The sequence below is a fragment of the Agelaius tricolor genome, unplaced genomic scaffold (genome assembly GCF_023055355.1).
Source record: "Agelaius tricolor isolate 1412-34295 unplaced genomic scaffold, bAgeTri1.0.p SCAF_99, whole genome shotgun sequence".
Lineage (NCBI taxonomy): Eukaryota > Metazoa > Chordata > Aves > Passeriformes > Icteridae > Agelaius > Agelaius tricolor.
Window position 1 is genome coordinate 10,458 of NW_027269359.1, and position 11,257 is coordinate 21,714.

Genomic DNA, 11,257 nt, shown 5'->3' on the forward strand with positions numbered 1-11,257 from the left:
CTCCCCCCCAAAAAAACCCAAAATCCCCAAATACCCCCAAAACCACCCCAAAACCCCCCAAACCTTCCAAAAACCTCCCCCCAAAAATCCAAAAAAACCCGAACTCCCCAAAAGGGCCCCAAAAACCCCAAAAAAACCCCAAAAAAAACCTCAAAAAACCCCAAAAGCCTGAAATCCCCAAAACCCCCAATCCTCACCCCAAAGTCCCTCAACCTTCCCCAAAACCACCCAAAAACCCCAAAACTCCCCCAAAAATACCCCAAAAAACCCCTGAGAATCCGCAAAAAACGTAAACCCCCCCCAAACCTCCTAAAGCCCCCCCAAAAAACCCAAACTCTCCAAAAAAAACCCGAAAAAAACCCCAAAACCCTTCCTGAAAATCCCCCCAAAAATCCCCAAAAAAATCCCCCAAAAACATCCCCAAAAACCCCTAAAACCCCCCCAAAACCCTTCCTGAAAATCCCCCCAAAAATCCTTGAAAAGCCCCAAATTTTCCCCGAAAAAGCCCCAAAAACTCCAAAATCCCCCTAAAGACCCCGAAAACTCCCCCCAAAACTTCCCCGAACCCCCCCAAAACTCCCTCAAAAAAAAAAAAAACAAAAATCCCAGCCGCCCCCCCCAAAAAAAACCCAAAAGACCCCAAATTACCCCAAACTGCCCCGAATTTCCCCGAATTTGTCCCGAATTACCCCGAATTTGCCCCAAAATCCCCAAATCACCCCGAATTACCCCGAATTTACCCCGAATTTCCCCGAATTTCCCCGAATTCCCCCGAATTTGCCCCAAAGGCCCCGAATTACCCCATATTTGCCCCAAATTTCCCCGAATTTGCCCTAAAACGCCCGAATTTTCCGGAATTTCCCCGAATTACCCCAAATTTGCCCGAATTTCCCCAAATTTCCCCGAATTTGCCCCAAAATCCTCAAATTACCCCGAATTTGCCCCTAATCACCTCAAATTAGGGGCAAATTTCCCCGAATTACCCCAAATTTACCCCAAATTTCTCCGAATTTGCCCCAAATTCCCCCGAATTTTCCCAAAATCCCCCCAAATTTTCCCGAATCCCCCCGATTTTCCCCCAAATTACCCAAATCTCCCCGAATTTCCCCCAAACCCCCCTAATCACCCCCGAATTTTCCCGAATCCCCCCGAATTTTCCCCCAAATTTCCCCCAACCCCCCAATCACCCCCAATTTTCCCGAATCCCCCCGAATTTCCCCCAAATCACCCCAAAACCCCCAAATTTCCCCAAATTCCCCCGAATTTCCCCTAAATTACCCCAAACCCTCCAAATCCCCCCCCAATTTTCCCGAATCCCCCCGAATTTCCCCCAAACCCCCCAAATCACCCCAAATCCCCCCAAATTACCCAAATCCCCCCGATTTCGCCCCAAACCCCCCAAATCCCCCCAAATTACCCAAATCCCCCCGATTTCGCCCCAAACCCCCCAAACCCCCCCGAATTACCCAAATCCCCCCGATTTCGCCCCAAACCCCCCAAACCCCCCCGAATTACCCAAATCCCCCCGATTTCGCCCCAAACCCCCCAAATCCCCCAAATCCCCCCAAATCCCCCCGATTTCGCCCCAAACCCCCCAAATCCCCCCCGAATTTCCCCAAATCCCCCCGATTTCGCCCCAAACCCCCCGAATCCCCCCCAATTTCCCCAAATCCCCCCGAATTTTCCCCAAATCCCCCCAAATTACCCAAATCCCCCCGAATTTTCCCCAAACCCCCCTAATCCCCCCAATTTCCCCGAATCCCCCCGATTTCGCCCCAAACCCCCCAAACCCCCCCGAATTACCCAAATCCCCCCGAATTCGCCCCAAACCCCGCCCCATGGCGGCCCTGGCGAGTTCCCTGATCCGGCAGCGCCGGGGGGGGAAGGACGCGCCCCCCCCGCGCGCCCCCGGCCCCGCGCGCGCCCCCGGCGCCCCCCGCCCGCCCTCGCTGTGCCAGCAGCAGCTGCGGGGGCTCGTGGCAAAGGTCCGGGGGTGCGGGAGGAGGAGGAGACCCCGCGAGAAACCCCCCGGTGAGTGACCAGGGGGGTCAGGGGGGTTTCGGGAATTTTTGGGAATTTTTTTGATTTTTTTTTAATTTTTGGGGGGGTTTTTTTTCGGATTTTTTTTGATTTTGGGGGATTTTTTTGAGATTTTTGGGGATTTTTTGGGGATTTTTTGGGGATTTTTTGGGGATTTTTTGCGATTTTTTTGGGAATTTTTTAGAGATTTTTTGGGGATTTTGGGGGATTTTTTTTGATTTTTAGGGGATTTTTTGGGGATTTTTTTGGGATTTTTTTTTTTTTTTTATTTTTGGGGGATTTTTGGGGGATTTTTTGGGGATTTTTTTGAATTTTTGGGGGATTTTTTTGGGATTTATTGGGGCATTTTTGGGAGATTTTTTTGAATTTTTTGGGAATTTTTGGGGGTTATTTTGAATTTTTTGGGGAATTTTTTGGGGATTTTTTTTGGACTTTTTTGCGATTTTTTGGAGATTTTTTGGGGATTTTTAGGTGATTTTTGAGGGGTTTTGGGGAGGTTTCGGGGGGACTCGTGGCCAAGGTCCGGGGGTGTGGGAGGAGGAGGAGACCCCGCGAGAAACCCCCCGGTGAGTGCGGAGGGGGTTCAGGGATTTTTTGGGATTTTTTGGGGATTTTTTGGGATTTTTCGGGATTTTTTTGGGATTTTTTTGCGATTTTGGGGGGATTTTTTTGGATTTTTGGGGGATTTTTTTTTATTTTTTGGGGATTTTTGGCGATTTTTTGGGGAATTTTTTGGGATTTTTTAGAGATTTTTTGGGGATTTTTTGGGGATTTTTTGGGAATTTTTTTTTTTGAATTTTCGGGGATTTTTTGCGATTTTTTGGGATTTTTTTTATTTTTTGGGGATTTTTTGAGGATTTTTTGGGGATTTTTTTTTTATTTTTTGGGATTTTTTGGGGATTTTTTTTGCGATTTTTTGGGGATTTTTTGGGGATTTTTTTTTGGGATTTTTGGGGGATTTTTTGGGATTTTTAGGGTGTTTTTTTTGAGGCTCTTTTTGTGTTTTCTGAGGTGATTTTTGGGGCGGTTTTCAGGGTTTCCAGGGTGGTTTTTGGGGTGGTTTTTAGGGTGGTTTTTTGTTGTTTTTTTAGGGCAGTTTTCAGGGTTTGGGGGGAGGATTTTTGGGGCATTTTTTGGGGATTTTTGGGGTGGTTTTCTGTGATTTTGGGGCTGATTTGGGGCTGGTTTTCTGTGGTGTTTTTTGGGATTTTTTGTGCCGATTTTGTGCTGATTTTGTGCTGATTTTGTGCCGATTTTGTGCTGATTTTGTGCCGATTTTTTTGCCGATTTTGTGCTGATTTTGGGCCGATTTTGTGCCGATTTTGTGCTGATTTTGTGCCGATTTTTGGGCTGATTTTGTGCTGCTTTTGGGCCGATTTTTTTGCCGATTTTGTGCTGATTTTGTGCCGATTTTGTGCCGATTTTGTGCTGATTTTGTGCCGATTTTTTTGCCTATTTTGTGCTGATTTTGTGCCGATTTTGTGCTGATTTTGTGCCGATTTTTGTGCTGATTTTGGGCCGATTTTTTTGCCGATTTTGTGCTGATTTTGGGCCGATTTTGTGCCGATTTTGTGCTGATTTTGTGCCGATTTTTGGGCTGATTTTGTGCTGCTTTTGGGCCGATTTTGTGCTGATTTAGTGCTGATTTTGTGCCGATTTTGTGCCGATTTTGTGCTGATTTTGTGCCGATTTTGGAGCTGATTTTTTTGCCGATTTTGGAGCTGATTTTGTGCCAATTTTGTGCCATTTTTGTGCCGATTTTGTGCCAATTTTGTGCTCATTTTGTGCTCATTTTGTGCCGTTTTTGGAGCTGATTTTGTGCTGATTTTGTGCTCATTTTTTTGCCTATTTTGTGCTGATTTTGTGCCGATTTTGTGCTGATTTTTGCCGATTTTGTGCCGATTTTGGAGCTGATTTTTTGCTGATTTTGTGCTCATTTTGTGCCATTTTTGTGCCGATTTTGTGCCGATTTTGTGCCATTTTTGTGCCGATTTTGTGCTCATTTTGTGCCATTTTTGTGCCGATTTTGTGCCTATTTTATGCCGATTTTCCAGAACCGCAGCTCCGGGGAGCGATCGCGCGGCTCCGGGGCGGTCACGGCCACTTCCTGCACATGGGGCCCGACGGGCGGCTGGACGGGACCTGCGAGGAGGCGGGGCCTGGCAGTGAGTGGGCGGGGCCTGCCGGAGGGGCGGGGCCTGTGGAAGGGGCGGGGCCCGACACTGAGTGGGCGGGGTCTGTTAATTGGGCGGGGCCTGGCAGTGAGAGGGCGGGGCCTCCAGGGGAGAGGGCGGGGCCTGTCAGTGTATGGGTGGGGCCTAACACGAGGAGGCGTGGCCTGGCGCTGAGTGGGCGGGGCTTCACTGGCTTCTACCGCTTCACGCCGGTCCATCCCAGTTGATCGCATTTTTTTACTGGTTTTTACTGGTTTTTGACTGTTTTCCCCCAATTTCCAGCCCTGTTTAACCTGATCCCGGTCGGGCTCCGCGTCGTCGCCATTGGGGGTTACTGGGATGGACTGGGATGAACTGGGATGAACTGGGATGGACTGGGATGAACTGGGATGGACTGGGCTGAACTGGTTATGAGTTTAGAGTGGTTTTTAGTGGTTTTTACCGTTTTTTACTGTTTTTCCCCCAATTTCCAGCCCTGTTTAACCTGATCCCAGTCGGGCTCCGCGTCGTCACCATTGGGGGTTACTGGGATGAACTGGGATGAACTGGGATGGACTGGGCTGAACTGGTTATGGGTTTACAATGGTTTTTTAGTGGTTTTTACCGTTTTTTACCGTTTTTCCCCCAATTTCCAGCCCTGTTTAACCTGATCCCAGTCGGGCTCCGCGTCGTCGCCATTGGGGGTTACTGGGATGAACTGGGATGAACTGGGATGGACTGGGATGAGCTGGGATCAACTGGTTATGGGTTTATAGTGGCCCATTCTGTTTTTTAGTGGTTTTTACCATTTTTGGCTGTTTTCCCCCCAATTTCCAGCCCTGTTTAACCTGATCCCGGTCGGGCTCCGCGTCGTCGCCATCCAGGGCACCCGCGCCGGCCGTTACGTGGCCATGAACGGGGCCGGCGTCGTCTACACCTCTGTGAGTGACCCAAAATCCCCGGAATACACCCCAAAAAAAAAAAACCAAAACCCCAAAATCCACCCAAGGAAACCCCGAAACCCAAAAAAAACGAAAAAAAAAAATCCCCAACCTGTAACTCCCAAATACACCTCAAAATCCCAAAATCCACACCAAAAAAAAAAACCCAAAAACCACAAAAATCCACCCCAAAATCCCCAAATCCACCACAAAAAAACCCCCAAATCCTCCCCAAAATGCCCAGGTGTGCCCAGGTTAATCCAGGTGTGTGCCCAGGTGTATGTCAGGTGTATCCAGGTGTGCCCAGGTGTATCTTGGGTGTATCCAGGTGTGCCCAGGTGTGCTCAATGTATCTCAGGTGTATCTCAGGTGTATCTCAGGTGTATCCAGATGTATCCAGGTGCGCTCTCAGGTGTATCCAGGTGTGCTCAGGTTAATCCAGGTGTATCCAGGTGTATCCAGGTGTGCCCAGGTGTGCTCTCAGGTGTATTCAGGTGTGCCCAGGTGTGCTCAATGTATGTCAGGTGTGCCCAGGTGTGCTCTCAGGTGTGCCCAGGTGTGCCCAGGTTAATCCAGGTGTATCCAGGTGTGCCCAGGTGTGCCCAGGTGTGCTCTCAGGTGCCTCTCAGGTATTTTCAGGTTCACTTCACCCCCGAGTGCCGTTCCAAGGAGCGCCCTGGGTGTCTCCAGCTTTATGTAGGTGCCACCAGGTGTATCCCAGGTGTATCCAGATTTACCCAGGTGTACCCCAGGTAACTCCAGGTGTATCCCAGGTGCCCCCAGGTGTATCCCAGGTGTATCCCAGGTGTATCCCAGGTGTACCCCAGGTAACCCCAGGTGTATCCCAGGTGTATCCCAGGTGTACCCCAGGTAACCCCAGGTGTATCCCAGGTGTATCCCAGGTGTACCCCAGGTAACCCCAGGTGTATCCCAGGTGTATCCCAGGTAACCCCAGGTAACCCCAGGTGTGTTCCAGGTGCACTTCACGCCTGAGTGCCGCTTCAAGGAGTGCCCTGGGTACCCCCACATGCCCCCAGGTGTTTCTCAGGTGTATCCAGATTTACCCAGGTGTATCCCAGGTGTATCCCAGGTGTACCCCAGGTAACCCCAGGTAACCCCAGGTGTGTTTCCAGGTGCATTTCACCCCCAAGTGCCAGATCAAGGAGCGCCCTGGGTGTATCCAGGTTTATGTAGGTGCCACCAGGTGTATCCCAGGTGTATCCCAGTACACCCAGGTAATCCCCAGGTAACCCCAGGTGTATCCCAGGTGTATCTCAGGTGTATCCCAGGTAACCCCAGGTGTGTTGCAGGTGCACTTCATGCCCGAGTGCCACTTCAAGGAGTGCCCTGGGTACCCCAGGTGTCCCCAGCTGCCCCCAGGTGTATCCAGATTTACCCAGGTGTTTTTCAGGTGTACCCCAGGTAACCCCAGGTAACCCCAGGTGTTTTTCCAGGTGCACTTCACGCCCGAGTGCCGCTTCAAGGAGTGGCCTGGGTGTATCCAGGTTTATGTAGGTACCCCCAGGTGTATCCCAGGTGTATCCCAGGTGTACCCCAGGTAACTCCAGGTGTATCCCAGGTGTATCCCAGGTCATCCCCAGGTAACCCCAGGTACGCCCGGGTAACGCCAGGTGTTTCCAGGGCCATTTCACCCCCGAGTGCCGTTCCAAGGAGAGCCCTGGGTACCCCCAGGTGTATCCAGATTTACCCAGGTGTATCCCAGGTGTATCCCAGGTGTATCCCAGGTAACTCAGGTGTTTCTCCAGGTGCACTTCACGCCCGAGTGCCGCTTCAAGGAGTGCGTGTTCGAGAATTACCACGTGCTCTACGCCTCGGCCCTGTACCGGCAGCGCCGCTCGGGCCGCGCTTGGTACCTGGGGCTGGACCGGCACGGGCGGCCCATGGCCGGGCCAAGGGTCAGGAAGGACAAAGCGGCCGCGCATTTCCTGCCACAGCTGCTCGAGGGTGAGTGAAAATATCCAAAATTGGGGTTTCTGACCCAAAAATTGGGGTTTGGAGCCCATAAATCCCCCCTGGTACCTGGGGCTGGACCGGCACGGGCGGCCCATGGCGGGGCCAAGGGTCAGGAAGGACAAAGCGGCCGCGCATTTCCTGCCACAGCTGCTCGAGGGTGAGTGAAAAACGCAAAAATCACGGATTTTAACCCAAAAAATTGGGCTTGGAACTGAAAAAATTGGATATTTTAAGCCCAAAAATTGGGGTTTGGAACTGGAAAAAATTGGATATTTTAACCCCCAAAAAATTGGGGTTATTTTAACCCAAAAAAATTGGATATTTTAACCCAAAAAATTGGATATTTTAACCCAAAAAAATTGGATATTTTAACCCAAAAAATTGGATATTTTAACCCAAAAAATTGGGGTTTGGAACTGAAAAAATTGGGGTTTGGAACTGAAAAAAATTGGATATTTTAACCCAAAAAATTGGATATTTTAACCTGAAAAAATTGGGGTTTGGAACTGAAAAAAATTGGATATTTTAACCCCAAAAAATTGGATATTTTAACCCAAAAAAATTGGGTTTGGAGCTGAAAAAATTGGATATTTTAACCCCAAAAAATTGGATATTTTAACCCAAAAATTGGGGTTTGGAGCCCATAAATCCCCCCTGGTACCTGGGGCTGGACCGGCACGGGCGGCCCATGGCCGGGCCCAGGGTCAGGAAGGACAAAGCGGCCGCGCATTTCCTGCCACAGCTGCTCGAGGGTGAGTGAAAAACGCAAAAATCACGGATTTTAACCCAAAAAATTGGATATTTTAAGCCAAAAAAATTGGGGTTTGGAGCTGAAAAAATTGGATATTTTAACCCCAAAATCTGGGCTTGGAGCTGAAAAAATGAGGTTTATAACCCCAAAAAATTGGGGTTTGAATTGAAAAAATTGGGTATTTTAACCCCAAAAAATTGGGGTTTGGAACTGGAAAAAATTGGATATTTTAACCCCAAAAAATTGGGGTTTGGAACTGAAAAAATTGGATATTTTAACCCAAAAAATTGGATATTTTAACCCAAAAAATTGGGGTTTGGAGCTGAAAAAATTGGATATTTTAACCCCAAAAAAATGGATATTTTAACCCAAAAAAATTGGGATTTGGAACTGAAAACATTGGATATTTTGACCCAAAAATTGGGGTTTGGAGCCCATAAATCCCCCCTGGTACCTGGGGCTGGACCGGCACGGGCGGCCCATGGCCGGACCCAGGGTCAGGAAGGACAAAGCGGCCGCGCATTTCCTGCCACAGCTGCTCGAGGGTGAGTGAAAAATGCAAAAATCACGGATTTTAACCCAAAAAATTGGGCTTGGAACTGAAAAAATTGGATATTTTAAGCCCAAAAATTGGGGTTTGGAACTGAAAAAAATTGGATATTTTAACCCCCAAAAAATTGGGGTTATTTTAACCCAAAAAAATTGGATATTTTAACCCAAAAAATTGGATATTTTAACCCAAAAAATTGGGGTTTGGAACTGAAAAAATTGGGGTTTGGAACTGAAAAAAATTGGATATTTTAACCCAAAAAATTGGATATTTTAACCCCAAAAAATTGGGGTTTGGAACTGAAAAAAATTGGATATTTTAACCCAAAAAAATTGGATATTTTAACCCAAAAAAATTGGGATTTGGAACTGAAAACATTGGATATTTGACCCAAAAATTGGGGTTTGGAGCCCATAAATCCCCCCTGGTACCTGGGGCTGGACCGGCACGGGCGGCCCATGGCCGGGCCCAGGGTCAGGAAGGACAAAGCGGCCGCGCATTTCCTGCCCCAGCTGCTCGAGGGTGAGTGAAAAACGCAAAAATCACGGATTTTAACCCAAAAAATTTGGATATTTTAAGCCAAAAAAATTGGGGCGTGGAACTGAAAAAAATTGGATATTTTAACCCCAAAAAAATTGGGGTTTGAAACTGAAAAAAAATTGGATATTTTAAGCCAAAAGATTGGGTTTGGAACTGAAAAAAATTGGATATTTTAACCCAAAAAATTGGGTATTTTAAGCCAAAAAATTGGGATTAGGAACTGAAAAAATTGGATATTTTAACCCCAAAAAACTGGGGTTTGGAACTGAAAAAAAATTGGATATTTTAACCCAAAAAATTGGATATTTTAACCCAAAAAAATTGGGGTTTGGAACTGAAAAAAAATTGGTGAAATTTGAAGAATTTGTGGGAATTTTGGTGAAATTTGTGGGAATTTTGGTGGAATTTGTGTGAATTTTGGTAGAATTTGTGCAGAATTTGTGCGAATTTTGGTGACATTTGTGCGAATTTGTGCGAATTTTGGTGAAATTTGTGCGAATTTTGGTGGAATTTGTGCAGAATTTGTGCAGAATTTTGGTGGAATTTGTGCGAATTTTAGTGGAATTTGTGTGAATTTGTGCAGAATTTTGGTCGAATTGGTGCAGAATTTGTGTGAATTTTGATGGAATTTGTGTGAATTTTGATGGAATTTGTGTGAATTTTGGTGAAATTTGTGTGAATTTTGTGTGAATTTGTGTGAATTTTTGGTGAAATTTGTGCAGAATTTTGGTGGAATTTGTGCGAATTTTGGTGAAATTCGTGCAGAATTTCTGGGCCCTGGGGTCTCCCCCCCCCCCCGGCTGTGGGAGGGGCCGGGCTGACCCCGCGGTGACCCCGCGGTGACCCCGCGGTGACCCCGCCCCTCCCCCAGTGGCGCTGTACCGGGAGCCGTCGCTGCACGAGGTCGAGGAGCCCCCGGGGACCCCGCCCCCCCCGGAGACCCCGCCCCCTCCGGAGACCCCGCCCCCGCCGCCCGGTGACCTCTGACCTCTGGGAGCCGCCGCCTCTGTGACCTCTGTGACCTCTGTGACCTCTGACCTCGGAGCCTGCACTGAGACCCCCGGGGGGACCAAAAACGGCAAAAAAAAACCAACAAAAAAAAATTGAAAAAGACCCAAAAACTTCTCCGGGAAAATTAAAAAAAAAAACAAAAAAAAAAATCAGGAAGAAAATCCCAAAAATCTGCAGAAAAGAATGAAAAAATTCCTCGGGAAAAAAACCCCAAAAATCTACAGAAAAAAACCCCGGAAAATAACGAAAAAATTCCTCTGGAAAAAACCCCAAAATCCAGGGAAAAGAACGAAAAAATTCCTCTGGAAAAAAACCCCAAAATCCATGGAAAAGAATGAAAAAATTCTTCTGGAAAAAAACCTGAGAATCTACAGAGAAAAACCCAAAAATCCATGGAAAAGAATGAAAAAATTACTCTGGAAAAAAACCCAAGAATCTGCAGAGAAAACCCCAAAAATCCACGGAAAAGAACGAAAAAATTCCTCAGGAAAAAAACCCCAAAATCCATGGAAAAGAACAAAAAAATTCCTCGGGAAAAATCACGAAAATTCATTAAGAATACCCCAAAAATCTCTGGGAAAAAAAAGCCAAAAAAATCCCTCCTGAAAAATCTCAAAAATCGCTGAAGAAAATCCCAAAAATCCACGGAAAAAAAAGCCAAAAATCCACGACAAAAATCCGTAAAATCCACGGGAAAAAACACAACAAAAATGCACGGAGAAAACCTCAAAAATCCACGAAGAAAACCCAAAAAAATACCCGAAAAAAACCCAAAAATTCTTCCTGAAAAATCCCAAAAATCCTCCCCCAAAACCCCCAAAAATCCCCCCCAAAAAACCCCCAAAAAATCCCCAAAAATCCCCGCCAAAAAACCCCAAAAACCCCCAAAAAATCCCCAAAAATCCCCCCCAAACCCCTGCACTGAGACCCCCCCGGGGGACCCCAAAATCCCCGAAATTTCCCCAAAATCCCCAAAATTTCCCCCAAAATTCCCCCCCCAAACCCCCCCCGGCCACGTGGGGACCCGAGCCCCCCCACAAACCACGCCCCCTTTCACTGACCACGCCCCCAAAGCCGCCCCTCAAAGCCACGCCCCTTTTCTACGACCCCACACTGTGCAAGCCCCGCCCCCTCAGAGCAATAAAGCCACGCCCCCGTCCTCGGCGAGGCCACGCCCCCTTCCCTGTGCATGATTGACACCTCCGCGCGCGGCCTGGCCCCGCCCCCTCAATAAAAACCAGTTTGTACCAGTTCGGACCAGTTTGGGGCTGGGGGGGCAAAATTTGGGGATTTTTGG

At 47.7% G+C, this 11,257-nt stretch overlaps 1 protein-coding gene across 2 annotated transcripts; it reads left to right on the top strand.

Moving 5' to 3' along the window:
- The first annotated feature begins 1,786 nt into the window (after positions 1-1,786).
- On the top strand, positions 1,787-10,194 carry LOC139585981 (fibroblast growth factor 11-like). 2 transcript variants are annotated; one of them, XM_071419083.1, is made up of 6 exons: positions 1,787-1,985; positions 2,561-2,606; positions 4,095-4,205; positions 5,031-5,134; positions 6,901-7,099; positions 9,821-10,194. In XM_071419083.1, the coding sequence occupies exons 1-6, from the start codon at positions 1,839-1,841 to the stop codon at positions 9,934-9,936; spliced, it is 723 nt and encodes a 240-aa protein (XP_071275184.1). In that variant the 5' UTR covers positions 1,787-1,838; the 3' UTR covers positions 9,937-10,194. The 2 variants fall into 2 exon arrangements, with proteins under 2 accessions (XP_071275184.1, XP_071275183.1); XM_071419082.1 differs by lacking the exon at positions 2,561-2,606 and having other exon boundaries at positions 1,787-2,031.
- Positions 10,195-11,257: the final 1,063 nt, after the last annotated feature.

Excerpts from the sequence above, each read along its gene's own strand:
- LOC139585981 (XM_071419082.1), top strand. The coding sequence starts at position 1,839 with ATGGCGGCCCTGGCGAGTTCCCTGATCCGGCAGCGCCGGGGGGGGAAG. Across the intron at positions 2,032-4,094 it reads ACCCCGCGAGAAACCCCCCG|AACCGCAGCTCCGGGGAGCG; the intron begins GTGAGTGACCAG and ends CCGATTTTCCAG. Across the intron at positions 4,206-5,030 it reads CGAGGAGGCGGGGCCTGGCA|CCCTGTTTAACCTGATCCCG; the intron begins GTGAGTGGGCGG and ends CCCAATTTCCAG.